This window comes from Phalacrocorax carbo, chromosome 14 (assembly GCF_963921805.1).
Source record: "Phalacrocorax carbo chromosome 14, bPhaCar2.1, whole genome shotgun sequence".
In the NCBI taxonomy this organism is placed as follows: Eukaryota; Metazoa; Chordata; class Aves; order Suliformes; family Phalacrocoracidae; genus Phalacrocorax; species Phalacrocorax carbo.
In genome coordinates this window covers 11,264,653-11,292,457 of record NC_087526.1, presented here as the reverse complement: position 1 = coordinate 11,292,457, position 27,805 = coordinate 11,264,653, and the positions used below count along the sequence as shown (strand labels likewise).

Below are 27,805 nucleotides of genomic sequence, written 5' to 3'. Positions count from 1 at the left end.
CAGGTTATTAATATTCTGTGTTGAGTCAAAGGACTGCAATCTTCAGGCTTCACCATATACGCTCACTCTCTACCTACGGTCAGGAAGCCTAACCTCCTGGCATGATTCCCTGCTTTCTGTGTTGGCTCGTTAAGGGGGTACATGTAACTAGATGACCTCTCATGAAGCACTGGCCACTCTAGTAGCCAGGATAAGCTCAATAAGGGTGTTCCTGTGTCCTGTGCCATCTCATGCCCTTAGACATGGTGTCATTTATCTATTCTAGCTGCTCCCAAGGCCATAAGACTGGGGACGTGCAGTATCGCTGCGATTTGGTCTGAAAGCAGCAGGGTTCAGGGTGCTCCGTGGGAAGAGCTCCATGTTCTGGTCAGGGAACAAAATATTCTGTTTGTGCTGACAGTGTACATGAAATAAAAACAGGGTTTGCCTAGTGACCTGGGAGCATTTCACTCAGGCATTGCATACACCCCTCTGCTCCCAGCACCATGCTGGGAACCTGCCCTGAGTTTCCGGTACTGCCCGGTGTGCAGTGGCTGACACAGAGAGGTAAGCAAAGGTGACGGGGCCACCCTAGTGGCCCAAAGGAGGGCTCTGCCACGCCGGGGTGGACACAGGGACTGACAAAACCCTGTTGTTCCTTACAGACTGTGTGGGTAAAGTACGGTGCTGTCTCCTGGGAGGAATGCAGGATGCTGCGGGGCATAGGATTTGCCAGGAGGCAGAGCCATCAATTCTCAAGTGATCCTGGTGATGTTACACTAGTGTCTGAGACTGAGATCCCACGCTCCATCCCTACTGGAGTAGTAGATATAGTCCCGGCCTCAGAAAGCTTAACCCTTTAAATAGCCGAGACAGACAAAAATTAAGGAAAAGAGGTATTATCATCTCCTTTTGGCAGTTGGCTAGTGGAAGGACAGAAGGCTAAACGGCCACTACAGAGACAGATTATCACCCAGCCCAGAACATTAACCTTGCCCGCTCTGGTACTGGCAGCAGATGGACAGCCCGATGCTCTCATGGGTCCTTGCCAGCAGACCTTCCTCACCTAATAATGGCCAATCTCACTCCCCACTGCTCTTGAGATGTATTTTATTTACTGCTTTACTCTTCCCTTATGGTTATTCTAGCATTTCCAGTTTTCACAGGGTTCCTCTTAATCCCTTAATTCACTGTATCTGCTTCGGATTCTTGCTATCTTCCAAAGCTGGGCTGGGGTTTTTTGGACAAGTGTAAAACTTTCACTTTTATGCAGGATTATAGATTTTTGGATGCAGAGTTTAATGCTTTCATACAGATCCCAGTTGCCACTCATTTTGTTGATTCAACAATTTCCTTTTATAACATCTCTCAAGTAATTGTTTGCAGCTTTGTAAAACTTGCCTGATAAAGCATCAAGTATCTTTACTCAGATTATCCATCTCAAGAATAATCTAGCGATGGTGTTTAAATAGACATCAGCTTCCTCAAGACATACATTAAGACCTTAGCTCCTTAAAATGCTGAGTTGGATGTCTAATACAAGGTCTTGCAGAAGAGCCTTTAATAAAAGCCCAGCATTCAGGCTGTCCTGGGTCAGAAAGTTTCACTTATATTTGATCTAAAAGTCTGGGTCTGTGTTTGAGTCTGGGTTCCCTGCCCTCTGATACTGAGTGAGATATAAATGCCAGTCAGAATCCAAAATACCCTTTGCCCAAATTGCTATGCTGCCTAATAGCTCCTCCCTGCATGCAAAGATGGCTGCAATATTTGTGACCTGCCATGTATGCTTTAAGTCATCAGTGCAACAGTCATGCCATTATTTCAACATATATTTCTATATTTCATAAAATATAATTTGTATGTTTCAAAATATTTCTATATGTTGGCCACCCTGCAAAGGCGTGTTCAAGGAAGCAACCTCTACAACAGCTAAATATCTGTAAAATGGTCCACTCTGTAGATGGGTGCTTTGCAGGCTGCCCTCTCAAGCTGTAGTTTCTGGGAGCTGGCTGGCTGAGCTGCTAAGCAAGGGGATGCTGGACCAAACGGGTGCTTGCGTTGTAGAATTGCTACCCCAAATGGCCTCCACTCTCTCATCGCTATGGCAACCAGCAGGCCATCTCACTGTTTGGACAAGAGATGTGTGCTCCACAGCAGCGCTGCCTGCTTTCCTGCAGGAACGAGGGCTCAAACTGAGCAACCAGGAGGGAAAATCCTCTTTATTTTGACTAAAAGGCCTGTTTAGTTATTATTTATCCAAGTCTCCAGGCACTGTAACATCTCATTAATAACACAATTAATTCTCATCAGTCTTCAAGGATGAGTTGAACAAAAATGTAGTCAGCTGGACACCTAGAATCATTCCTTTATGCCTCTTCATTGCTAGAGAAAGTTCATCCTCATCTCTCCAACAGCTCCACAACAGACACCGCTTCTGTGCTGAAGGCAGAAGGTCACCAGCTTTTCGATATTTAAATCAATTTGGGAAGTAAGTCTGCTAACTGCTGCACTGGTGGCTAACAAGAAACTGTGTGAAACTGAGAATTAGAATTAACAGAATAACAGACCCCCCCTTTTCCCATCTTTATTTGCACAAAGGAAAAAAAAAAGACTCATTGAATCTACTGGTTTAAAGTTAAGATGCAAAATTAGAGAAACCTCATAGATTTTATATTGAAATGTTGGAGGGATGAGTGTGTGATCCCACCTGCAAAGTAATTACTAATTTGGAGTAAACCACTACATGATAGGGTTCTTCTTTACCCCAAGAATTAATATGGAAGGGCTTGTGTGCTATGAATTTCATCATAATTTGCTGCATGCTGACTTCCTCGTGTAAACAGGTCATTTTGGCAAGGCTTATGGTGCATTTACCGCTATTTGTTCAACAGTACTTCAAACTGGGACACCACCACAGTCCAAATAACTGACCTGTGCCTGCTGGCTAAGGGTACAGCCCAGCAAGAGCCAGGAGCCAACACTGGCACTGTCAGTGATGGTAACCAAACAAGATAAGTTTGAGAAGCTGTTAGGAGTCATCTTTCATCATTCAGCATTTTCAGTTGGGTTCATTTAGTTCCAAGCTGGGTAATTACAGCCTCATTATTTTTCCTTTTACAATGAAGACAAGACTGCGAGTCAGGCAGAATAATTCCTTCTGCTACCGTTGCCAAGATATGATAGCACATCTACGCCATAAGGAATGTGTCATGGTATCAGTTTTATTAGCTGTAAATAACGGCTCTTCAGTTAAGCAACATCTTAATACCAGCTGGTGCCTAACCATAAAATGCTAACTAAATTTCAACCCTACAGCCATATAATTGAGTCAAGATTACCACTGCCCAGCACATTTTGTTGACCAACGTGCATCAGGTTTTGCATGTTATTTTCTTCACTGAAATTAGTATCTGGCTAAAATCAGCCTTTCATTCTAAAACATCATAAACTCATCTAAAAATAAGACATCAAAGTTCCTGTGACAGTAAGTAGAAGCCAGGACTAAGGGAGCGGTGGTAGATCAGATATCAGAGAGCAATTCATCCTGTCTGTCCACCTTCATTGGCTAGAGAGAGAGCTCGATAACTACCATGGAATAGATACTTACCTTGTAGGCAGCTTGAAGGTTGTGAGATTAAACCCATCTAAGTAGGGAAAAGAAAAGAGACACCTCATTTTACTGTGTTCTTGCAGGTTCTGTGTTCTTGCAGGGACTATTCCTCAGCCCAGAAACCACTGTTAGTGCAGTGAAATCTTCTGACCTATACATGGGCACCAGCATGTCTGCTTCTGCTTTGCTTTGATGGATCTTGCATGAAATTGTTTGAGGACTGTAATGATATTAAATACATGTTTGGAAAAAAACAGCTCTGAAAAGAAAATATCCACAAGAACTGCATTGCGGGCCTGTCATGGCACTGGATTCTGCACAATCCCCTAAAAACACGGTAACAAATACAGTTATACTAACACTCATTTTCATTAAAAGTTGTAAGCCATCCTTTAGAGTCTGCAAAAACCCTCCTGCCATTATCTCACAAAGACATCAAGTTTAGAACTGAATTATTACTTACATTAGGGGGAAATCACTCTGGTTCTGCCACTGAAACGCCTGTAGAGGTCAAGCTTAGCAAGGTGCCCTGCTTTTGGTTCCTATGGACACTCCCAGTTTTGCAATAACAGGGCACCCTCAGCATACATTTTAAAAATCTCTGTGTCTGAATTTGTAGTAAAGGCTCAGTGTTCTCAAGGGTGCGCTGCAGCAGGAAGCTGGTTTGTAAGGTCTCCTGATAAACCAACACTCAGCCCTCAGATCTTCCCCTTCCAGAAACAAGCTTGTGGCTGTTTTGCCCCCAGTGCACGTGGATGCAGTGAATACTGAGCCTTGTCAGCTCTTGTCCTGCACTGCCTTCGGGAAACCGCTTGACTGAGTCTCTCTCGGACAACCCTATTAACGCTGGGACTACAGATGGTATTGTATTACTACACTCCCTTAGGGTACATTTTTCTAAATCATCTAGGATGGGAAAAACATTTATACAAAGAAAAATGCTGTGACTCATCCTCCAATGCCATGGAGGTTCAGAGCAACCAGAAAAGAGTTAACAGCACAGCCACCTCTGAATAGTACTTCAGAGTTTCTAAATACAGAGTTCCTTTCTGATCTGGATGCCCATTTTTGTTATCTTAAAAGTATTTCTGGAACTCTTGGCCAGCTTTAAACAAACAAACAGGGAGAAATATTTGTGAAGATAACGTGGCTGAGAGTGTTTGCTTAATGAGTCTAAGTTGAAGGATTTCATGTTTAGACTTCATTTGTTAAAGCTTGTGAACAGAAGAAAAAAATACTCTGGAGACATTAAATCCCACAACCATCCCAGCTACTGGCTTAGGAATAACAATCATTCAACTTAGCAAATATCAAATGTGGGAAGGGAAGGGATCTGACGCATCTATATGATCATGTGAACTCTTTCCTCAAGGAGAAACAGTCTCTCTGCTGGAGACACAAGAGGAAGGAACCGTTTTCCCTCCTTTAAAAAACCCAACAACATAAGCAACTGTAACATGCTAAATGCTTCCTGGCACAAGTGCAAAACACCACATCTAAAATGTCAGCTGGTACGTCCAGGAGGATTTACATGATTTAAAAGATTTATGAGAAAAAACTGTTTCACTAGCCTCAGAGCATCTTGGAAAGCAGCAGCACCAGTGTGGGGGACAATGGAAAAAGAGCGGAAAAGAAATCTCCAGCTAAAAAAAATTGACCATGGCCAGTGTGATCCTGTATTGCTCTTTTTAGTACAAGAAAAAACTGGGTCGGGCACTCATCTGATTTTATGCTGTGTGGAAAGATGAACAAACGGAGCCTGCCGCGACTCTGGGATATGCTGGTTTTTTCACTTTATGTATTGACTCACAGAGTCCTGTGGCTCACCTAAAGCCGCACAACTCGTCACTGCTTGAGGCAGGATTAAATCCAGAAATTCCTGACTTTTCCTCCCACTGTTGTTTCATTAGAAGCTGTTCTGCCACAGTGATCACTGATACAAGAAGGCTGGCCAGCTGGATTTCAGCGCAGGCTCTCATGGGAGAGATGGGGTCACAGAGACAGGGGAAATAAATCCTGGCTTAATAAAAAAAAAAACATATCAGGCAAGGAAAAATCATGAAAACATTTGAAACAATAAACTCAGCAACATTTGTAAGGGTGCTTGACAATGCCTGAGTAGAAGATTGGCTTGCTTTGTGGCTACCTACCCGTGAAGTGGCTACTTAAAAGCAGGAACCTCGATGCTCTGTACAGCCAGAGCTGCTCTAGCATCAAAACAAGCCTAGATCAGCATTGCCAGGCGGAGCAGGGGCTGGTGCCTGGCTCTGCGCTGACACTGTCTTGCCTGCGGGGATGGGGGAGGGTGCCAAGCTCCAGTGATGCCTCTGGCTGCAAGGCTCCTCCTGGGACAGTTACTACCAGCTCATGTCAGAGCAGGGCTGAGGCTGCTCCAACAGTGCCAGCCCCTTCGGGGGCAGATCCTGCTCCACAAAGGGCCCTGGCTGAGCAGCCCGTGCTGTTTGCAGGGATACCAAGCTCACCTACCACAAAAGGCCACCCTTCACTCCCTCCTTCTTTTTACCAGCCATCTGTTGCTAGTCCCTTCTGTGGTTCATTCCCAGATGTCACTGCAGATCTTTGTACAAAATATTCCATCCAGTATATCTTTGTTTCTGTTGGTTTCGGGGTTTGGTGGTTGGGTTTTTTTTCTTCTTTTTAAATAAGCTTTTATTTAATGTTATTTAAATACTTTTGAATACATTTAAGTTTCACTAATACTTCCATAAATAATGAGATGAAACAGCTCGGTAATATTATTCCAGGTTATTGGATAAAGGTGAACATTTCTCTCCATCTGTTTTACCAATAACCTAAACTAACACAGTTTCCAGACCAGAGCACATGGTCTAAAGTGAACTGAAGTCAGTGAAAAGGTCTCTGGTGACATATAAGGATTTAGAGGAGATTGAACAAAGGTGTCCTATAAAATACATTTCTGGCCAAACAAAACTGGAAAGGCACAAAGATTACAATTCCTCTATCATAACAGCAGTGACTCATCCAGTTGCACAGTCACTTGGGGTGAAAAAGAAAACAGTTACTCAGTCTCTCAGGGATTTAGACACAGAAGAATACATTATGCAAGTTTTAGCAGCGTTACTAATGGCCTTGAAGCGCACAACCCTACTATGACTCTCACTCAGCTCAGCAGATCACAAATACGATGACTCACGTATCCATGACACAATAGGAAAATAGAGAGTCTAAGAAGTGCAGAGGCAGGTGCTAATGCAGTCACAGAGCACGTAGTCAAGGGAAGATGAGAATTATAAAATCGTGAGCAAAGGACTGTGGAGAAAAGAAGCTTATATATTTGAAGACTCAAGAGTGTGGACTAGGTTGATTTTTATTGCTCTCAAATTGCAGGGGCTTATGAGCGTAAAGCCAGCCTGTATGCAGAGAAGAGCCGCACTGCTGGCACCAGTCACCTGCGCTTCCCTGGGAGTCACAGCAGAGCAGCACGTGTTGGCCTGGCATGTTGGTGGTGAGGGAGTCCCTATACCAACAGCACACGATTAGATCAGACTTCAGTGAAAGTCATCTGGGACCTCCATAGACTTAACGATATTTATACTTGGGAGAACGTTCTACCCTGCTAGAACATCATGACTTTGTAGAAGCTATTAACTCCGACCATTTAAACACTAAACCCACTGGTGGTTTCAGGCGTAGCAGTATTTTGCCCATTATCTAATGACTAACTTCCTCACAGACGGAGGACTTTAATAGCTGTTCTCAAAGCACAGTTTAAAATCTGGATGGTGGAATAGAGCTCATCCCAAAGCCTGAACTAAACAGCTGGAAAAGCAGTTGTCCCTAAAGAGAACTCTGTAATTCTTTAAGCTCGGGAGATGTAATCAAAGCACAGCTATAAATACTGTTTAAAGCCAAGCACTTTACAGAAGTCCAATAGTTAGGAGGGTTATGTCAGACAGCTGATGCTGATACCTCAAAAACCTGAAAGTTTATGCAGGCCAGAGCACTGCAAGATGTTTAGACCTGTATATGGGTCAAGGCGACACCACTGTAGAAACACAGACTACGTATGATTTTGGTCCATTTTTCAGTGGGTTTGACCCAGTCGTTCCAGTTTGCAGTTCCCTTCACCTGACTGAAGGACTCTGGACGGTCAAAGGATTGTTCGATTGTAACCTGTATATGGGGTCTGTTACCTGCAAAAATACAGCCCATGCAGAGCAGGGACCCTCAAATACTCTGGGGAACATCAGGAAAAGTTCTAGATTTTTGTTATCATGACAGGGAGACCCTTGAGATTAACAAGAATAGCACTAACGCACAAGCTTGAGTGACATTTTTTATGAGCTCAGTTGCACAAAGAACTGCAGAGAACTTTCAAATTACTATATCTGACACATTTCCTTTAAACATTACCTAATTTCAAGGTTTTTATTCTAGGCATTTCAACTATCATATAGATACGTATGGGATGTAATGAATAGATATGTGAGGGATGCACCATTTCATCCTGCTGTCCGACCTGATTAACATACCAGAGCAGGGTATTTTTGTACAAACTAGGATAACCTCCTGCCATATCCTGTCTTGTTCCCATAGCTGACAGACACTGGGCTGACTTCGTCTTTATCTCCTGTTAAACACATGTGGTTTGAGGTGATGTTATGCAGCATCAGAGGGGGTTTATGTTGGGAAGGAAAATGAGTACTTGGAAATCTCTTGTTACGTGGACAGTGGAAGGAAAAAGCTTTTTATCTGTAACCTTTGTCTTTCCCTACCATAATCCAGTGGGGGATCCCACGGTACTTAAGAAAACTATTAGTCTCGTAAATTTCCTGTGGAGAAAACATCTGAGGCTCAGGATTTAGCTGAGTTTCATCACTGTATTAGTAATATACCTACGAAATTGTTTACCCAGGATTACTGGAAAGGGAACACAGAATTTTGGGTTCTGCCTTTATTCTGTAGACATTCACGTGAACAAAAGGTGAAGTAGCAGGGATGTGGCAAAAGCCTTCTTACAGATCCAGCAGGTACACCCAAAAGGGTAATAAAAGCATGCTAATAATAAAGGCTCATGTATTATCTGAAGGAAACACAGTTTCAATGATTTACGGCACCATCTTTTTCTGAAGAAGCTGAGTGTCTTTATGAATGAGGCTAATTACAAGAGATGATACTGTTAACATCATGTTCATATATTCTAAGTGTTAAAGCTGCTATGGAAAATAAGTGACTGGTTTACTGGGTGTTTTTTTGTTATTTCTTAGCAATTTTAGATGGCAATAAAGCTGTCATTCCAATTATTTGTCCCTCTCTCTGATGGAAGCAGATTTTTTGGGAAGGGACTGTGTGAAGGAAAGAAGGGTCTGCCACAGAGGGAAGTGATGTGCAGTAAACTGGAATTGTTATAGCCAGAATATATCCTGTAACTCAAGACTGGTCAGTTCTGACCCTGCCCTCTGGGTCAGACACTAATGTCAAGCAAATACCTCCAAACTGCTTTCCTGAACTTCTGTGTAAACCTTTGTCACCTTCCCGCTGTTGTCATGTCCTCACAGCCATCTCTCATCCGTTTCATTTGCTCCCAGACTTTAGCGATGAGGAGTGTAGTCACTCAGATGTCTCTCTCGAACTCCTCCAAACTGCAAGTCGTGCAGTACGTCAGTAATGCAGAACCAGAGAGGCCCCTGCGCGCTGGGCAGCACCAGAACAACGTCTATTTTCACGTAGTTCCTCTACCTCTTCTTTCATTTTAAAGGAGTACATCTCTAGCTTTTACAGCCACACACCTTCAAAATACAAGCTGAGCCTCACGTGAACTGATGCAGATCTGTCTCCTTGAGAAACCTCCGAAACTTCTCTCCTTGAGAAGTCTCTGAAATGCTCATGTGCTTTCCCACTTCCACCCAAGAGACCCGCTATGACACCATACAGGCCAAAACTCACGGACACCCTTCAGCGCTCAGCAAAGCACGGAGCAAAACAGGGGCAGCAACGTGACGCGAGTTCTGCAGCAGGAGCACTTGCATTTGTACTGTGATGGGACAAGAAGGGAAATGAACTACAGATTTCCCCCCGTCCGACAGCTCTGAGAGGCTGAGCGGGCCCCTGGGCCTCAGGCGGAGCAGGCGACAGCCACGGCCCCAGCCCTGGGCCGCCAGCGGCACCCCTGGGATCTGCACGGGGCTGGACGAGAAGTGGCGGGAGCCGCCCGCCCGCTTCCTCCGGCGTCCCTGTTGTCGCGGTCCCTCCGGTGAGGTCAGCGCTTCAGCGGTGACGCAGGTGTAACTCATACAGCTTCAACGCAACCGTTGTACGGACGTCACGCTTGTCACCGCCCCGGTAACGCCTCGTCCCCTCTGGAACCTGAGGGGGATCGGTTCTACCCCTGCAGACGGGGCACAGGGCGCCCGTCAGCGCTCGGGGCAGTGAGACGCCGTGTGCCCGACCCCAAGTCCTGCGGGTGGCAGCGGCGGCCCGGGGACTGGCAGCCCCGGGGACTGACAACCCTGGTGACTGACGGCCTCGGCGACTGACGGCCCACCCGACCCACCGCCACGCTGGCCCACTGCTGCCATGGCAACCGCCCGGCGCCCCCAGAAGCCTCAGGGAGAGGGAGGTGTTGAATGGCTGCATGGCCTGCCCATCAGCTGTGTTCATTGGCTGTGCTGCTGGAGGATCCGCCCGCCCGCTGATACTTTCGACCAATCAGCGTCCCTTCTCATTACAACGGCCTGGCGTCTGGGAAGGCGGAAGACGTGTTCGTAAACAACTCCCCTCCCGCCCTACGCCGTTTCTCCCTATCCTCCATTCTGCTTTCTCATTGGCAGGCGGCCTCCCCCGAGCGCGCCAGCATGACGGGAGCAGCCAATGAGCGGCGGCGGCGCTGGACGGCGGCCGGCTGACGCCGTGGGGTGTGGGCGGAAGCGGGAAGCGGCCGACCGGGGCTCGGCGGCGGAGGCGCCATGGGGGCGGTGCTGGGGGTCTGCTCGCTGGCCAGCTGGGTGAGTGCCGGCGGGGCGGGGGCCGCCGCGACACCCCACACCCCGGGGAACGGGACCGGCGCGGGGGAGCCCGGGGCCGGTCACCCTGCTGGCCTTCCGCCCGCAGCCTGTGCAGGCGAACGCCGGGTCCCGCCAGCTCGGGGGGGCCAGGGCGGCTCCTCCAGGCCCGCGGGGCAGAGCGGGCGCCGGGCCGCAGCCCCCCGGCCCGACCCCCGGCCCGGAGCCCGGGCTGATAACCGTCGTGAGCTGCGGGTGTTCTTAAACCCAACGTCAGTCAGAAGCGCGGGGTAAACGGCTCGTCCGTGCGGTGCGGCGGGGAGCGGAGTGTCTGTAAATGGAGCCTGGGTCTTCCTCTCTGGGTGTCAGCTGCGAACGGAATGCTCTTGCAATTTCTGTCTCTGTCCTTCAGATCCCCTGTCTGTGCAGCGGTGCCTCGTGCTTGCTGTGCCGGTGTTGTCCCAACAGCAAGAACTCAACAGTGACGCGTCTTATCTATGCCTTCCTCCTCCTCCTCAGCACTGTTCTCGCCTGCATTATGCTGGCGCCAGGGATGGAAGAGCAGCTGAAAAAGGTATGAGGGGAAAGCCTCTTTCTAACTGTTCACAAAGCCATTACGTGTGCTGGTGACTATTGATTCTTTTTACCTGGAATATATTACGAGGCACAAACACCCAGGTGTGCCTTGTCCCCTGCGTTAAGAGACTGCGTGTACTGAAGGGCTTCTAGCTGAAATAGCAAATTCAGCAAATGTTACGTTTTTAAGTACGTGCCTGGTCTCCAAAACCTAGCCAGACCTGGAGATTGCCAGTCATTATCAGAGGCCTGCTGGTTTGGTATCTTAGTCTTCCTGGATGCTTTTAGTGATGACATGGGGAAAGACAGACAATAATAAGCTCTATGCAGGCCGGCTGAGCACAAGGTCTTTTGCTATCAGATCCTCAGAAGACAGCTGACTGAAAGCCTTAACTGTTAAGAGTGCTTAAGGAATGTAACTGCAAATGCAGGTGTAAATTCACACTAAATGTGTCTTTACTCAGATACCTGGATTTTGTGATGAGGGCCTTCATACTCGGATACCGCATATGGATGGCTTTGTCAGCTGCGATGTGTTTGTTGGATACAGAGCTGTCTATCGAATCAGCTTTGCCATGGCAGTGTTCTTCTTTCTCCTCTCTCTGCTCATGATAGAAGTTAAAACAAGTAATGATCCGAGAGCTGCGGTACACAATGGGTACGTGTGTGAGCCAGCTGTCTGGTCTTCCAGCTTATTTCCTCTCTCCAGTTTCTTTGCTGAACACCGTGGCAAATAGTTTATGCATTCATTGACATCCTTGAGTTTCTTCTGAACTGAGTATAGAGTAATGCTTCAGGCTTCTAAGAAGCATCCTATTTATGTAGCATGTTCAAGGTACTGATAATGCTCTGAGGTTGGGTAACCAAAAGGGTGGTGCTCTGGGCACCCCTCTGTGTTTCCACAGAGGTGCTGGGTATCGGCTGGTTTATATTGCCATCCTTGCGCTGACTCTAGCGCTCACTGGGTCATTTACTAGGCCAGCCTGACTCAGTAAGCCAGCAGAAACTGTTTTCTGACTTCTGATTCACTGATTTAACTGGGTAAATTCTGGGCTAGATGACTGAATTATCACAGTCGTTTAAATTGAAAGGGACCTTTGGAGATTGTACGATCCAACTCCCTGGTCAGAGCACGACCAGCGTGGAGAAGATTATCTGAGGTCTTGTCTAGTTGAGTTTTGAATGTCTCAGAGGATGGGGATGCTTTGACCTCTCTGGGCAACCTGTGCAATTTTTTGCAATATCTAATTCTAGTTTCTCTTTTTGCAGCTTGCATATGTTGCCTCTTGTCCTTCTACTGTGCACCTGCAAGAAGAGTCTGGTTTTGTCTTCTTTATGCCTTTCTTTTAGGCAGTTGAAAACAGCAGTTAGATGTCCCTTTTCCCTCCTCCAAGCTGAACAGCGCAGAGTTAGCCTTCTTCCCTTGCAAGGATGAGCTGCTGACTCATGTTCTGTTTGCTGGAGCAGGAGCTCCTTTTTCAGCAAAGCTCTCTAGCCAGTTGGCCCCCAGTCTGTCCTGTTGCATGGGCTTTTCTGTCCCAGGGGCAATGCTCTGTATTTGCCTTCTCTGAACTTTGAGGTTTCTGTCAGTCCACATCTCCAATGTATTGGCCGTTGATTCACCCTCTCCCCTGATTTGGTGAACATCTTTATCTGTAATCCCACTGAACACAACTTTTTTTTCTTTAAATTTCTGGTAGACACTCATCTGTGTACAGCAAGCCACTTGCAGATCCTGTAAAACATGACACTTGTGTGCAGAGTAAGACCAATATTTTCCACTTATATCTTTTTTTCAAGGTTCTGGTTCTTCAAAATAGCTGCCATTGTGGCTATCATGGTTGGAGCATTTTACATTCCTGAAGGGCCTTTCACAAGAGGTACAGTTAATATGTCATCACTGAATTCTGTTTAATACACTCAAACCTTCTCGCAGACTTACCAGGCTATAGTTATGATAGTGAAAGTTACCTTGTAGAAGACACAGATTCTGTCCTACTTCATTAGATTATCCTGGTTCATCCAGTATTTTGGTGACCAACTGAAGTTATGGCAATAAGCAATGTCTTTTCAAGTGCAGAAGTGTTGTGTGTTAATAGTTTGGTACTCCATGACACGGTTGCTACTGGGCTGAGTATTCTGACGCTCTAGATTAGAGCCAGCTCAGGACACTGACAAGTTCTAAGTACTTCCCTGAAGTCTCTGAAGAATCTGTGCAAGAAACCTTTACTGTCTGGCCACATCATAGGAATTTGAAAGGGTTGTTGATCCTCAGAGAAATGTGGCATGATGGTACTTCTGTATGCAAAATATCTTGTGTTAGATCTTGCATTCATTCTGAAAATGTGTTGGGTTACATGTTCCCATGCTCAGCTTCACTGGCATAGGCTGCACCCTTGAATAGCTGGGACCTCTTGCATGCTTCTACAGGATGGAGGCCAAAGTGATTAACAGCTTCTGCATTTCTAAATAGAGTTTCAGATTTTTTGACTATTTGTCTGCAGTATAATTAGGAGCTTTACTTTTTTTTCATCTGGGGTAGCATGCAAATGATGAAAGCTAACCCTGTTTTTCTTGCTCCCTTTTCTAGCTTGGTTTGCTATTGGTATTTTTGGAGCCTTCTGCTTCATTCTTATCCAGTTGGTGCTGCTTGTGGATTTTGCTCACTCCTGGAATGAGAGCTGGGTTGAGAGAATGGAGGAGGGAAATTCTAAATGTTGGTATGCAGGTAGGAATCTTAACCTGTGAAGGATTTGTTTCTGCTGGTTAGTACTCTGCAGAATATCACCTACTAGTTTGCAAACGTACCCAGAAATACGTTCCACATCCTTGAGTCGCTACTGCAAACACTTGGAATTAGTAGCTGCAGTGTTACCTTTTTCTTATTAAATAAAATGCAAAACATTTTAGGCTTGTGATTAGCAGATCTGACAGTCATAATAGACAACACTTGCCTAGTTTGCAGTGTGAGTGCAGCGCAAGGAGCCTGGATCTCTTCAACTCTAACTTTGCTTTGCAGCCTCCTCTACTGAGGTCCTCAGGAAGTCTGTAATGCCGATGACAGTGGCTGCAGTACAACACAAAGCATGCCTCAGCGTGTGCTCCCAAGCCGACCACTAAATTACAAAGTGCTAATTGTTGTGGTTCTTTGCTCATAGCTATGAATGCTGCAACAGCTTTTTGTAGCTTCTTATAAAGAACGTAGCAGAACAGAAATGAAAATGTGTGGCCTCTAGCATAGAAGGGGGAATTCAGGGCTTATTAATAGCCCATGAAAAGCGTGCAAAAAGCATTCTCATTTTGACACTGTGGCTTGACATCAGTTAAACCAATTAAACTGCTGCTGAAAGGCAGCCCTTATTCCCCTGGTGGCAGCATTGGCTTTCCTCTGAGCTACACTACTTCGTGAGCCAAAGCAGAAATTTAGCCATACCTCATAAAAATACATTCTGCTGTTTTCTGAACCAGGCTTCCAAGCAAGGAAGGGGGACTGTGTCATTACAGTAGTAGCTGGTCCTTAAATCACCTTACATGTACTGTTAAACTACATAAGTATTGTTAACAGTTAATTTTTTTCCTTCCAGCTCTGCTGTCCTGTACAATCTTGTTCTATGGCTTGTCACTGGTATTTGTTGTCCTTTTCTATGTTTTCTACACGAAGCCTGATGACTGCACTGAGAACAAGTTCTTCATAAGCATTAATATGATCCTATGCATTGCGGTCTCCATTGTTTCTATCCTTCCAAAAGTTCAGGTATTATTTTTTCTCTGCTATTTTATCCTGACATACAAAGCAGGGGAGTAAGAAAGACATAGTATAAATTCAGTCAGATGTAAGAACTTTAAAATTTGGCTATCACAGCTATGGTAGCTAGAAACACTTAAAAAAAAATCTTGCTCTGAAGCCGATGCACTACATAGTGACATACTTCCTGAGGATAGGCTTTCTTTTGCTAACTTTGTTTTGGACTTTGTTTCCATGTAGGGCACTGCTGGTGTGGTTTTAGTGGTGAATGTTCTGGCAGAACAGAGACACCCATTAAGGAAAAGCAAAATAAGCTGGAAATTTATTGGCTTAATACTGTGGCTTTGAAATAATGGGTGTGTTTAATGTGAGAGGAAGCTTCCATGTTACTTGATTCTGAACTGGTATTGCTCAAACGTGCTAGATTCGATTCTACAAAACTGTTAAGCACATTGGGATTAGCTCAGTACAAACCCATAACCAAGTATTGGGCACAGAAAAACTGGATTTGCTTTGCTTATTCCTTCCATGTTGGAGTTGCTCGCTGCATATATTGTATTACTCTAAGGAGCTTCTTCCGGTCTTTTAAACGTAGAAAAAAGCCCAATGCATTTCTGAAAAAGAAAGTTTTCAAATAATTGTTGAATCTGTGGCAGTAGGGTAAAACTATCCAACTCTAGGTAAAACTTGCCTTTTTGACCTTGGCTTGCTATTCTGTCTTTGAACAGGACCATCAGCCTCGCTCTGGCCTCCTCCAGTCCTCTGTTATCTCGCTCTACACCATGTATCTCACTTGGTCAGCCATGTCCAATGAGCCTGGTAAGCAACAGGCTGTCTTGAGTAACATCTTTTGGTGAGAAAGCAGAAGCTGTTGACGGGGCTCGTATTTATTACAGATCACTGTGTGGGGATTGCTGATCTGTCTAGATAAAATCTACTGAGGCAGTAAAGATGACTTTACTGAACTAAACTGGGGTGTATGTGAGGGGGAATAAAACAGTGTCAGGGCATTCTAATTTTATTTATTTATTACACCCTTGCCTAGCTCACGGGAAGGAAAATTGTTCCATGTCATTGCTGCCTCTGTGGTATCAAAGAAATCAGCAGTTAAAGAGAATGGAAAATTGCAATCTTATCTGTTATCTTTTCTTAGCTAAATGCTGGCAAAGCTCACTTCTCTTTAATCTGCCTTGAAATCCCTTTCAGAACGAAGCTGTAACCCAAGTTTGCTGAACATCATTACTCAGATAACTACAGCCACAGTTGTTCCGGCAAATACCACTGTTGTACCTGCTACTCCGGCTCCGCCCAAGTCCCTGCAGTGGTGGGATGCCCAGAGTGTTGTTGGATTGGCTATCTTTGTCCTTTGCCTCTTGTATTCCAGGTAGGACCTGCACTGCGATCAATCTGTGTTTGAATCTGGGTCCAGTGAAAAATGTACCTGCATTTATTCATATCCAGCTGTGGTCTCAGGCCCAAGCCCAGCTATGGCTAATAAAACTGCATTCTGTTTTGTGAATGATAGGCTTTATTAGCCCAATTCAGAAATCGGAACAAAATGTGTTACAAGACCTGGACTATGAAGATTGTTTAATTAGGTTAACAAAAGCTTGGATGAAAACATCTCTTTAAGGAGCTTCCTTGTATTTCCAGACGGATCTAAAAAAATGTTATTTGCTAGTCCTAGACACTCATTGTGGTCTTTTGCTTGCTTTATTAGCAAGCATGGCTAACTGAAAATTGAGGTTTTAACCACAGCTATCTTTGGGTTACACTGCAGCATTCGCTCTTCAAGTAACAGCCAGGTGAACAAGCTGACGCTGTCTGGGAGTGATAGTGCCATTCTGGAGGAGACTGCGGGATCAGGCAGCGGGGCTGCAGAGGAAGGAGAAGTGCGCCGTGTCATGGATAATGAGAAGGATGGTGTTCAGTACAGCTACACATTCTTTCACTTCATGCTTTTCCTTGCCTCTCTTTACATCATGATGACACTCACGAACTGGTACAGGTAAGAGCAAGGCAGAAAGCGATAGTTTGTATGTGCCAGTGTTTCTAGGTGGATAGGAGACTCCTGCCCTATTGGCTACTCCTGCCCAGCTGGTTAAGGTGTTGTGCAAGATCAGTCATACATGCCACTTGAATAGAGAGATGATTCCTAGATCTGCTGGGAGCACTACCTGCTGCTGCAGCAGCCTATAACTACTGTCCCCAGGACTGGTTTATTGTATAAATGACCAAATATGCTTACAGAGCAGCAGCCATCAGGAATCTATTGCATAGCTCACTGGAAGATTTCCTTTAAGTGTAGTACATGAACATATGCAACCAGGAAGTTGCTGGTTTAGTTGTCTTACCATGCTCCTCCCCCAACGGCTCTTGCATTGGAGTGTCCCACATCACTGTTCTAACTTCAGATGCATATTAGAGATAGCAAGGAATAGTGGAAGGTGCTGTCTATATGTATTAATTTACTTCTTTACTTTTTAGCCCTGATGCAGATTTTAAAACAATGACCAGTAAGTGGCCAGCCGTGTGGGTGAAGATATCCTCCAGCTGGGTTTGTCTCCTTCTCTATCTTTGGACCCTAGTGGCTCCTCTTGTCCTCACTAATAGGGACTTCAGTTAAATTGCTGCACCTGTCTGAGCTTACAGAAGTGAGGAACTCTTCGCTGAAAGCCAAAACATTCATGTATTGCTTTAGTTATACTGTCTATGTTACTGTTTATGTTAGTAGGAACATACAGGTGGCTAGAAAGTTATGTAATGCATAATGCTTGCAGCAGTGTCAAAGTTATTATCAGTTATCTTTATTTTAATCTTCAGCCATGGTTATCTTACTGTTGCATTTTTAAAATTCACTACAGCTGTGCTACCAAAGCACAAAAGAAAATCTGTTCTGTCCAAAAGCCACAACCTTTCTACTGAATATAAATGACACTTAGCTAAATAAGTAGTGTAATATATTTTAAAGAACAGTTATATTCAGCATAATGCACTAGTATGCTAACGCTTCAGTTCCTAGAAGTGTAAGCCATGCTGCTCAATTTCTACGTTCCACTGCAAAAGTGTGTTATACTTACCTTCCTGTGTTGTGGCAAAACCTCCCTTATTCCACACCAAAAGAACAGAACTTTGAGGTTGAAACTCTGGTGAACTCTTAATTCCTTTTAAGAACAGACTTGCCCTTTCTAAGATTCAACTTCTTTTTTTAGTATGTTTGCCAAATATTGAGTGGTAAGTGTATGACTAGTTTAAACAACTTTGATTATGGTGGAGAAATAGAGCTTCTAATTGATTTCACTTGTCTCATGTGCTTAAAATAATGTACATGAAAGTTATTATTGGCACTAAGGCGTTTGCACTGTGAACTCGTTTGAATAAAGCAGACTAACTACTGAAACTGTCCCAGCTCTGGTGAGAAGTATTAGCCTCTGTGCAAAACAACTGTGATTAAAATGCTACTTAGCTGCTGCAGTGTCCTATTGTGCTGTATAGAGAAAACATTCACTCCCCCCCAAAGCAGTCATACTTCTTTTGAAACAAACGGCATCTTCCCTCTGATTCCCTGAATGTCAAACTCTATTCCTTGAAGTTCCTCAGGGAGAGTTGTTCAAGTACAAGTTAGTTCTGCAGAAGAAAGCAACACCTTTTTCTAATGTAACACTGTAGCAATTCTACTCAGTTGTAACTGTATGTCTAGTGTGGAACTAGGTGTATGTCACTATTGACTTTTACAATAAAATACCCCAAGACAACACAAGACAAACATTTAAAATATCAAAGTAGCAGCTGTTACAATGTGTTTAATCACCCAGTCATGCATAATAAAATTACACGTTCTGATCACTCCATTTTATAAAATGCAATATAAAAATAAATTTTGTCAAAATAAGATGTACACTTAACCACCCAACACCTCTAGCCCCACATACAACAGAAGGCAAAATTATTAGGCTGAATAATACTATGATTAACTCATGCCAAAATAAGATTTAACAAAAAAAAACCCAAACCTTCACCCAGTTCCTGAAAATACCTCAGGGTTTGTAACACCCATTTGCAAGAGTATAAATTCAAGTACTTGTATGTACAACACGCAGCTACCTTTTGTCCTGCTTAATGCCAAAAGGCGTGGCTGCCCAATGCAGTTCAGGTATCTTTCCTTATTTGTGTTGGATTTGGTAGGGATGGCTTATGTACTGGGCAAGGCATGTAACCTCTGGAAACAAAGTTATTTCAAGTGGAAAAAAAGAACAGATCAGTTTTAGTGCTGTAAAAAAACCCCAAACAAATTAAAATAAAATCCCTGTAAGCTTTTCCCATCTCTACATTTAAAACAAGTGTTATTTTCCAAGTGCTAACGTGAGAAATTTTGGGATCAAACCAATTTCTTTGCTACTAAGCGCTAAAGCTCAAAGAGCATTCTCAGCTCAGCGGTCAGGCACATAAAAGACAGAGCTGTGTCTGTAAGAGAAGCCAAGCACTGGTTACAAACCTAAAAAAGGGTGGAAATACAGCTCAGTAAAGTTGCAACTCTGCCTGTCTGAGTTCTAAAGCTAAGAAAAAGCAAATTAGAAATAACAGTTAGATGCTTGACAAAGGTAGTAAGCCTGGCTTAGTTCAAGCATCCTGACATCAACCACCCAGCAGCCAGCTTCAAGGAAAAGAAGTTCTGGAGGCATAACACAGGCTATTTTCAGTATTGATAATGTAGCCTTACCTATTATGTTTAAATCATATGCTTTATTCTTACTTTCTCTGAGCAGAGGAGAAAAGGGGAGGGAAAGATGGATCTAGTTTGCCTACTATTTAAGGCATGCAAGAGAACATAGAAGCCTGAAAAAAGTTTGGGTTCTGTAGAGGTTTCTGCTGAACCACTAGATTTTTTTTTTTTTTTCATTTGAAGGACACTAAATTGAATTTTGAATATTCAACCTCCCTCTCTAACAGTTACATAAAGGGATCAAAATAGCTGTTCTTATAGGTTAATTGTCAAAGTACCACCACTTCAAAGCCTGCAGCACAATTAAGGAAAGAGTATCAAATACCAGTCACGCCTTCATCTCTAGGAAAAATGGTCCATCCTACATTTGTTTTTTTAATTATACATTGTGGCTGGAATTAAGAGGCACTAAAACAACATAAATACCAATCTCCATGTTTTGGCAGTTAAACAGTGGGGGCAGCCACTTACCTTTCTAAGTCCTGGTGCTGTGTGCTACTGTCTTGCTAGATGGCAAAGAACTGAATTAATCTCTGCAAAACACACAGCACATTCTGGTCAGAAAACAGGAGGAAGTGGCTAGCAGTACTCTTTTACCTTATTTTAAGTAGTTGAAAATGCTGTGGGGTTTTTTCCTGCACTAAATCAAAGGCTGTCAAAGAAAAGTAAGAATTGCCTTAGAAAGGTAGGAAAAAGTCAGACACTTTCTGTGAGGAAAATTTATCTCTTCCCACCTTTATTCTAAAACAGTTCAAGTGATGAGTTCCCTGCTCCTACAAATTCTGAATTACCACCCAGAAAAAAGCTTTGTGGTCTACCCCTTTTCAAAACCCAGTCTCCTTTTATAATGCTTGAATGATAGGTATGGCATTTGCTACCCCCTAGTTCCAGGACAAGGGCTGCTGCCAGATCAAGAAGCCATTACAGTGGAAGAGGAATCTTTTTTGGCAGCGCAGTCATGCTGTAGGGGGACTGAGAGGAAGCAGATATGCAAAACAGAGTTTGGCACTTTGAAAAACGAGTGTCTGAAATCCTCAAGATGCTTTTGTTTCACATTTACAGAAACAGGTACCTATAATTACACTTGGCACTAAATAAAGATTTCACCCCGAGAAAGTGCTCTAGAGATCAGTCTCCAATTAGAAGGGATGTTCTTTTTCACCAGAGTGTGAAATACTTCACCTTGAAGTAACTGGGTGTGCTTTCCTTGTCCTAGTGAGGTTTCCCATTTCCACACTATGATAGTGCAGAAAAACATGTGCAAAGAGTGTGCTGAGAGTTAAGTTCTAATGCAAGACCATTGAACAGATTGAACTTGGGGAGTGGGAGCAGCTTATTTAGACATAGGTATCTTACCCTGATTTGACACTGGAGTCTTAGTTCTGTCTCTAGACAAAGACCTAGAAGCACAGGCATACAAGCTACAGGTAAATATTACAGAGATGACTGAAGTCTAACTTCATACAGAAACATGACAACCAATGACAAAAGAGGTCAACACAGTTGAAAAAGTTGTAACATTTCACAAAAGAGCCGACAAGCACAGTGAACAAAATGCTACAATACCAGGAAATTTAAGAATGTGCTTTCAAATAGCCTGCCTGCATTTGGTTTCAGACTTAAATTCAAATTCTGCCCAAAGTAACAAGCTAAAGAAGCACCTTGCTGTCTTACATGAAGTATTGCCTTCTATACATCATACGCCAACTGCTACAAATCCTCCTTATGAATTCTGTGTATTAGTTACTCAATCCCTCATTACAACCAGCTGAAGAAAAGAACAACTGATAATGTGGGAAAGGTGGCTGACATAGATTTTTTGTATTTAGTCCTGAACCTCATTATTTGAAGCTGTACCCATTCAAAAGCCTTAGTACCTGATCTGTAAAACTCCCTGTTTTCTGACAACAAAGACTGCATCTGTTTATAATAAGCCTTGGTATAGATGTTGTAGTACTTAATCCACTAGTTATAGTTCTTCCTACTGCGAGGAAGTTTCAGAGGTGACCTCTGTACTGGTATTAATGGATAAAAGTTCTGCTTTGTAATCATTTGAGGCAAATATTGAGATATTCCAGAAATGCCAGCTCACAGTCTGAACCAAGCAATAGAGTACAGGCCAAGTTAGACCTTTACGTTTTTAAGCCACCTTCACTGACAGAAATACATTTGGCAGGGTTCAAAAGCAATTGTCTTGGATTACTGATGTTTTCAGAAGAGGGAGGGAAGGGATGGTCACATAACTAGTAAATCATTGTTGTCACTTTTCACCTGGGCAGGGAAGGGATAAGGAACTATCAAGCTTACCATCCTGCAATATATTTTTTTCTTTATCATTGTAAAGAATAGGCTAGTTTGCATCATTCACACAGAGGCTGATGAGCCTCAAGTATCCCACGTAACTTGTGCTCTTTGCCTTCATCCTCCCCGAACTCTGCCTTGCCCCCATTGTGCCCTCTTCAGCTTCCTTTGGTTCTACAGTGTAAAGTGCCTCAGCAGTCTGTTCCTAAACTGCAGGTTTAGGAGTAAGGCAGAGTTCACAACATCACCTAGCAGAATAGATCTTAACTGTGCTGGAAAACTTCCCTTCACTGGTTTGTTAATAACAGTAATAGAGCTGAGGTTTCATGCCTCGCAGAGAATCATCACATTGCTTTTCATCAGCATCCCCACTCACAACCATGTCATGGGGAGAGCTGTCACATGGGAGAACCAGCTGTGAGAAATCATGCTGAAAGTCCTCCTCAGAGGCTAGCAGCAGCTCATTCCATGCAGAGATGTCCAGCTTCCCTGAAGTACCACCATACTCTTCAGGGAGGATCACTGGAGGAATGTTTTGATGAAGAGAATTCAGATCACAGCCATGAAGAAAAAACTGAAGAAGAAAGCAAGAGAGAGCTTTAATAGTGCATATCAAACACTTTAGAGCAAGTTACTGAAACAGTCAGCTAACAAGCTTATTTTGAGTTAAAGTTTTGGAAGCAGTGTCTTTATGGGCAAGTGGCAGCATACAACATTGATTGTCTCAAGGCTTCTCTCGCTAGCATGTCTAACTGCACCTTCTCAAAGCCTAGTGCAGCTTAAATCCCAGCAAGAGAGACTTGACATCTGCTAGTCTGTGCAGAGGTTCCAAATTCAACTTGTCCAAGTTCGTTCATGGGATTGGAAGTACTTATCCTTGTGGAGAAAAGCATCATCCTTTGCAAATACATCCAGTCCTATGGTGGAATACTAGTGCCGTGCAGGACGCTTGTGCAAGGGAGAAGGGCAAGGAAGGGGCAACACAGATTTCCTGTGACACCACCTCATTAAAAAAAGCACTATTTGCCAAGATAATCCAACACCAAGGATGGAATCAATGCCCTGAATACACAGCATATGCACTGAAGATCCGTATTAATGTGCCAATATTAAATTCCTCAAAGCTTCTCTCATGAAAAATTTTGACAACAGGCATATTTTTAAATATTAAAGCAGAAAGGACTAGTTAGTTAAGTAAATGGTACCAACATGTTTCTAGCTGTGAGGTTTTTCAATGTTTTTTACTTGCAGTGGCAAAGCAAGGAACTTACAAACGTTAGCATTAATGTTAAAATGACACAAATCCTTACCCGGTTTGCTATCTTTTCCTTCAGAAAAGGCTTGATGATTGCAAAAATGCCTTTGAATATACGAGGCTCATTTATTATGTTAACAGCTTTTATTCGAATGGGGAATCCATCCTGAAGAGTAAAGAAGATTTTTATAATGCAGTTTAAAAAAACATTTGCTAATCTTCCTCTTTTTAAAATCTCCTGAGACTGACTGCCAGCACCACCCACTGGCTCCCAGACTTTCATCTGAGGTACCAACATAAAGCAATACAGCAACAGCACCTTGTAATAGGGAATAGTTTTAGGATGAGATCTGTGAGCATAAAAATAAAGTCAAGAGACAAGAAAACCTTGCATCGGGAACTATATTACTGTCAGTAAATCTTAATTTCTTATGTGGTTCTTCATCTCCCCTGACAAAGACACTTAGGTAATCACTGTCCTTCAGGTATTCCCAACCCTGATAAGGATGCAGTTACAAAGCGATGACCCTAGTTTCTGAGGAGTGCATCATGCTTAGAGCCAGAGCAGGCTGGTTCTAACGGTGTGTCCAGCTACAAGATTTGGTGTCCAAGATACTCTAAAATGTGTTTTTATATAAGGAAGAAATCTAATACCATTCTTTTTCTTCCATTCCAACTACTCTGTCATGCTGATTGCAAAAGACAAACAGGCTCTGCTGCCAACAGAACATACAGTGTCTCCTACACAAGACAGTTTAAGTCAACAGTTAATTGTGGAACTTCTGCTGGAGAAATTAATTTGCAGGAACATTTTTCCAAGGCAAAAGCTCACAATCAGCAATTAAGATCTCATGTGCCACAGTGAAGTTTCTTTCCCTTATAATCAGCTCTACATATACAAAGCAAGCAGTCAATGCTTGGAGTGAAAAGCAGATAACATGCACTGCAGGAGTATTTTTCTCCTTACAAAGGTCAGTGAATTAGCTCATCTTTACAAGGGATGCAGCTCAGCAAGGTTGATGCAACACGTTTATATACCACCCATACCTTTATGTCCTTCACCAAGTTCAGCTTTTGTTTTGTTAATAGCTTCCACTAATAACAGCAGGACACCCACCACTTTATTTGTGCAAATTAAATATGGGCCCAGACAGTTAAATGACATGTTTAGATCGTAATTTAAAGGAGCAAGTTCTTACCTAGGCATTCAGAAGCTCACTAGTCTCATCTCCATGAACTCCCCTGATTTGTCCTATCCTTCCTTATCCCCCCCCAGATACAAAGAACATAACCAGCTCAGGCCAGAATAAAAGTAATGAGGGAATGAACCCATTCGAGAGAAGTTTTCCTCATCTCACTCCTCCAGACAGTATGGTATAACATCAAGTAAAATCATCAGACCCTCCTGCCACTTTGGCCAGGTTACTCCTCATTCCTCTCACCTCCTATTTTGTACAACTCCACTTGTGCTTACAGCCTTACTCATACTTGCTCTCCATCATTTTCCTTCCAAACATCTAGTTGGAGATCTCTCTTATTACTCCTTTGCTGCCCCGTATGCTGCAGAAGCCTCTCTTCCTTCAGGGAGTGGAAGGAAATCCTCCTTAAGTCATACCCATTCAAAAGTCCTCACTGCAAAATCTTTGTAGCAGTACTTGAACTTAAACTTGCCCAGTGGTCAGCTCCATCCCAGCCGACAGGAACCATTTAAATAACAAGCCATTCCTCAGCATTCAGGCAAAACAGTGTCTTTGCTCTAGCTGTAACTCGCTGCTTGCTCTCGTCCTTATCTTCCTTAACACTACCTAGCAGAACTACTTTTTTCTGTTCCAACTCAACGTTTGCACTTCTAATGCAAATTTAATTCTGCAAAAGTTTAAAAAAAAAAAAAGGCAAGCAAGGTAAGCTGGCAGAGGTCTGAGAAACTGGTTGGGCAAAGACATGTTTTAACTCTGCTAGTAAAAGCAAAGATGCTTAAGTTTCCAGTGACATAGTCAAGAACTCTAGACACAGCAGCAGTCATTTACAATGCCCAAGCTTATTTTCCCACCAGTTCAGGTCTTACCTGAAGAATTCCAATCACTTTTTTGGCTACAAAAGGACCAAAATGAGACGCCTTAGATAAGCTGACTCCTTTGTAGTCTGCCAGGATTACAATTCCATTCACCTGGGTCTCTTCGGACTGAATGAGTTTTTCTAACGTTAAGTATATGGCACGAATGTTCTCAGTAATCGGATAATTACTGGGTGTCCATCTGTCTGAGGTTACAAGACATGGATGGTAAGTTGGAGAGTAAATATAAGCTAACAACACACATTCCAAAAACTGATTTTCTATTTTCCAGGACTCTTAAAAGTTAGTTTTTAATAGCCACAGTCCTAGTTCAGAACACCCTTTCTTAAGCAAGAACTAAATGGCAACACATGTTTACTTCAAGGAGCAAAGGCAATGGTTTTAAGAACCCCATTCGCCACCGAGCACAGCTTATTAGAAGCAGTTTCAGCTCAGAAAGAAAGCAGGTAAATGGAAAAGAGGAGAATGAATGAAGACAAATTTACAGCAAGCCTGGCAGCACCAAAAGCACATGCAAGGCTCCGACTGTTAACACAGGAGTAAAAGCCATAGGCTCCTCTCTCCACTTACTGTCAAAACAAATTACAAGCTTCTAACCATGGACCAGCAGCCCTGTTTCAATTTGAGTTACTACACATTAATTTTTCTTCAATCACCTAACGTTTCATGAACCCACCTCACTGCATTTTCATTTTGACATAACTGAAGTTATTGCTGACACAGGAAAAGGAACTGGTATGATGTTGGCTAACGAGAAACATTTCCCTTCACAAGTTAGCTTTTCAAATTTCAGAGAGAACCCACGTACTCTACATAAGTAGCCACACTTCACAGGAGCACAGGAAACAAGATTTTTGGCCCACCTTGAAGACAGAGAACAAAGACATTCATGCATTTCAGTACCTGGGCGGATACAGACGACATGACGTCCCTCTGGGTCCAGGCGAGGCAGCACAGTGACAAAACCAGACTCTAGGACAGGCTTTATTGCAGATGGCTTCAAGTTATTGAACACCTCGGGCCAACTCCTCCTACAGGTGTGGTAGTTCACCAGAAGCTGAAGCGCCCGATCGTAATCGAATTTCCTAGCTCTGAGGAATCTTAGCAAAAAACCATCGTCCAGGCAGGTCCCCAGGGAGGGATAGTCTTTGCACACCATATCTCGGAGCGCCTGCACATCACGGAGTCTCCATTCTGGTTTCTCTTGGAGCTCTTCCCGTGCTTTGGTAATGAGATCAGGAGACAGCGAGCAAACATACTTTGGCCGGTCTGGCAAGAACTCGTTGTCCGACGGAGACCCTGCTGATGGGCTTGTCCTGGTGCAGTCACTGTCTCCTGACATAATGTAGCAGGAATCTGTCAAAAACCAAGTGCTATGTGTGACAAGCAACACCATGGACTAACAAGCATATTTATTATTTACATATTTATTATGTCCTGGCACTTCCCTGCTGAGGAGTCTGCCCTTGCAAGGACTGGCACTACAGCCAGAAGCACAGTTCACACATTTTAATTCTCCTCTTAGGACTAGAAAGTGCAGGGTTCTGTAATCTCTTTATCCTGCAGAGCAGGTACAAAACAAACTTGGATGGAACCTAACCAAATTTTCAAAAATAATTAAAACAGAAAATTACACAGCTTCATTACAAAACATAGAATTTAGGTTGCCTTATCATTTATTTCCCTATGTCTAATTGGAAACTAAAACAAAGTGAACACTTCCCAGTTAGGCAGGATTCTCATATTCAGTCAAATTACACCCTCTTCTGAGAAACTCCTGGCTCAGCCAGCTGAGACAGGCAGGAGTCTTCATTAACTTCGCTGGCAAATACATGCATTGCTCAGCACGTCTGCCCATATGAATGTTTTGAGCAATTCAGGAGCGGCATTCGGGAATATAAGAAACGGCTGCAGTTCACAGACTGGATGAGCAGGTGAGAAAATCACAGACTCATGCCAGCACTGTATGGGTAGTTTTTTTAGGGTAGTTTTAAGTATGCTGCCGATATTTCTGAACTGGGAGCTGAACAAATCCAGTAGCACGTGGATAGAGATGAGTGAAAAATTGTACGATTACGAGTGTGGCGACCTTCCTGTAGCTTGGACTGGGGGGGGGGGGGGGGGGGGGGGGGCGGAAATACGCCTTTTTTTCCTGAGCTGCTCCTGCTCGGAGTCACTCGCAGCACGCTGTGCCGCTGTCGGTGTCACACGGAATCACCTGTCAGAACACCACCGGCCCCACACACAGCTTCCTCCTGCGGTGACAGACACTGCATTGCTTACCGCTCCCGCGCCTTCCCCCGGCTCCCCGCTCACAGGGACGCCTCGCACGGCCCGGGCTGTGCAGGGCCCAAGCCCAAGCCCCCCTGCCCGGAGCACGCCGGGCACTCGGGCGGGCACAGGAGGCGCCCCCGCAGCGCCAGCATCCACCGCCCCGCAGCCCCCCCAGGGCCCGGCCCCGCCATACCGCAGCGCTCCCGCCCAGCAGCGCCGTCTCCAGGCAGCGGCGCCCCGGAACTACAGCGGAGCGGCCGGGGACGGAAATGGCGCAGCCGCCGC

The 27,805-nt window shown here is 44.0% G+C and overlaps 2 protein-coding genes and 1 long non-coding RNA gene across 7 annotated transcripts; 1 reads left to right on the top strand and 2 right to left on the bottom strand.

The window, feature by feature from the left end:
• Window positions 1-1,303: 1,303 nt before the first annotated feature.
• Window positions 1,304-10,090, bottom strand: LOC135315740 (uncharacterized). Of its 2 annotated transcripts, none has more exons than XR_010375242.1 (3): window positions 4,053-10,090; window positions 3,587-3,809; window positions 1,304-2,506 (listed from the first exon to the last, which is right to left on the bottom strand). It is a non-coding gene; the product is annotated as an uncharacterized LOC135315740 (long non-coding RNA). The 2 variants fall into 2 exon arrangements; XR_010375241.1 differs by having other exon boundaries at window positions 5,417-10,090.
• Window positions 10,091-10,452: 362 nt separating this feature from the next.
• On the top strand, window positions 10,453-18,293 carry SERINC3 (serine incorporator 3). Its single transcript, XM_064465709.1, has 10 exons — window positions 10,453-10,575; window positions 10,985-11,146; window positions 11,613-11,806; window positions 12,949-13,028; window positions 13,739-13,876; window positions 14,733-14,902; window positions 15,622-15,712; window positions 16,100-16,277; window positions 16,674-16,901; window positions 17,381-18,293. The coding sequence occupies exons 1-10, from the start codon at window positions 10,537-10,539 to the stop codon at window positions 17,517-17,519; spliced, it is 1,419 nt and encodes a 472-aa protein (XP_064321779.1). The 5' UTR covers window positions 10,453-10,536; the 3' UTR covers window positions 17,520-18,293.
• Window positions 18,094-27,781, bottom strand: TTPAL (alpha tocopherol transfer protein like). Of its 4 annotated transcripts, XR_010375240.1 has the most exons (7): window positions 27,714-27,781; window positions 26,150-26,602; window positions 25,238-25,431; window positions 23,228-23,338; window positions 20,973-22,491; window positions 20,088-20,149; window positions 18,094-18,520 (listed from the first exon to the last, which is right to left on the bottom strand). XR_010375240.1 is itself a non-coding variant. In XM_064465710.1 (5 exons), exons 2-5 carry the CDS (start codon window positions 26,586-26,588, stop codon window positions 22,216-22,218), a joined length of 1,020 nt encoding a protein of 339 aa, XP_064321780.1. In that variant the 5' UTR covers window positions 26,589-26,602; window positions 27,714-27,781; the 3' UTR covers window positions 18,677-22,215. The 4 variants fall into 4 exon arrangements, 1 of the variants encoding a protein (XP_064321780.1); XR_010375238.1 differs by having other exon boundaries at window positions 20,088-22,491; XR_010375239.1 differs by lacking the exon at window positions 18,094-18,520 and having other exon boundaries at window positions 18,677-20,149.
• Window positions 27,782-27,805: the final 24 nt, after the last annotated feature.

What these genes read in the sequence shown, in the direction of transcription:
- SERINC3 (XM_064465709.1), top strand. Translation starts at nt 10,537, where the DNA reads ATGGGGGCGGTGCTGGGGGTCTGCTCGCTGGCCAGCTGG. An exon ending in AGCCATGTCCAATGAGCCTG is followed by an intron (nt 15,713 to 16,099) that starts GTAAGCAACAGG and finishes AATCCCTTTCAG; the next exon opens with AACGAAGCTGTAACCCAAGT. An exon ending in CTTTGCCTCTTGTATTCCAG is followed by an intron (nt 16,278 to 16,673) that starts GTAGGACCTGCA and finishes GTTACACTGCAG; the next exon opens with CATTCGCTCTTCAAGTAACA.
- TTPAL (XM_064465710.1), bottom strand. Translation starts at nt 26,588, where the DNA reads ATGTCAGGAGACAGTGACTGCACCAGGACAAGCCCATCAGCAGGGTCT. An exon ending in AAGTGATTGGAATTCTTCAG is followed by an intron (nt 23,339 to 25,237) that starts GTAAGACCTGAA and finishes TTTACTCTTCAG; the next exon opens with GATGGATTCCCCATTCGAAT. An exon ending in AGGAAAAGATAGCAAACCGG is followed by an intron (nt 22,492 to 23,227) that starts GTAAGGATTTGT and finishes TTTCTTCTTCAG; the next exon opens with TTTTTTCTTCATGGCTGTGA.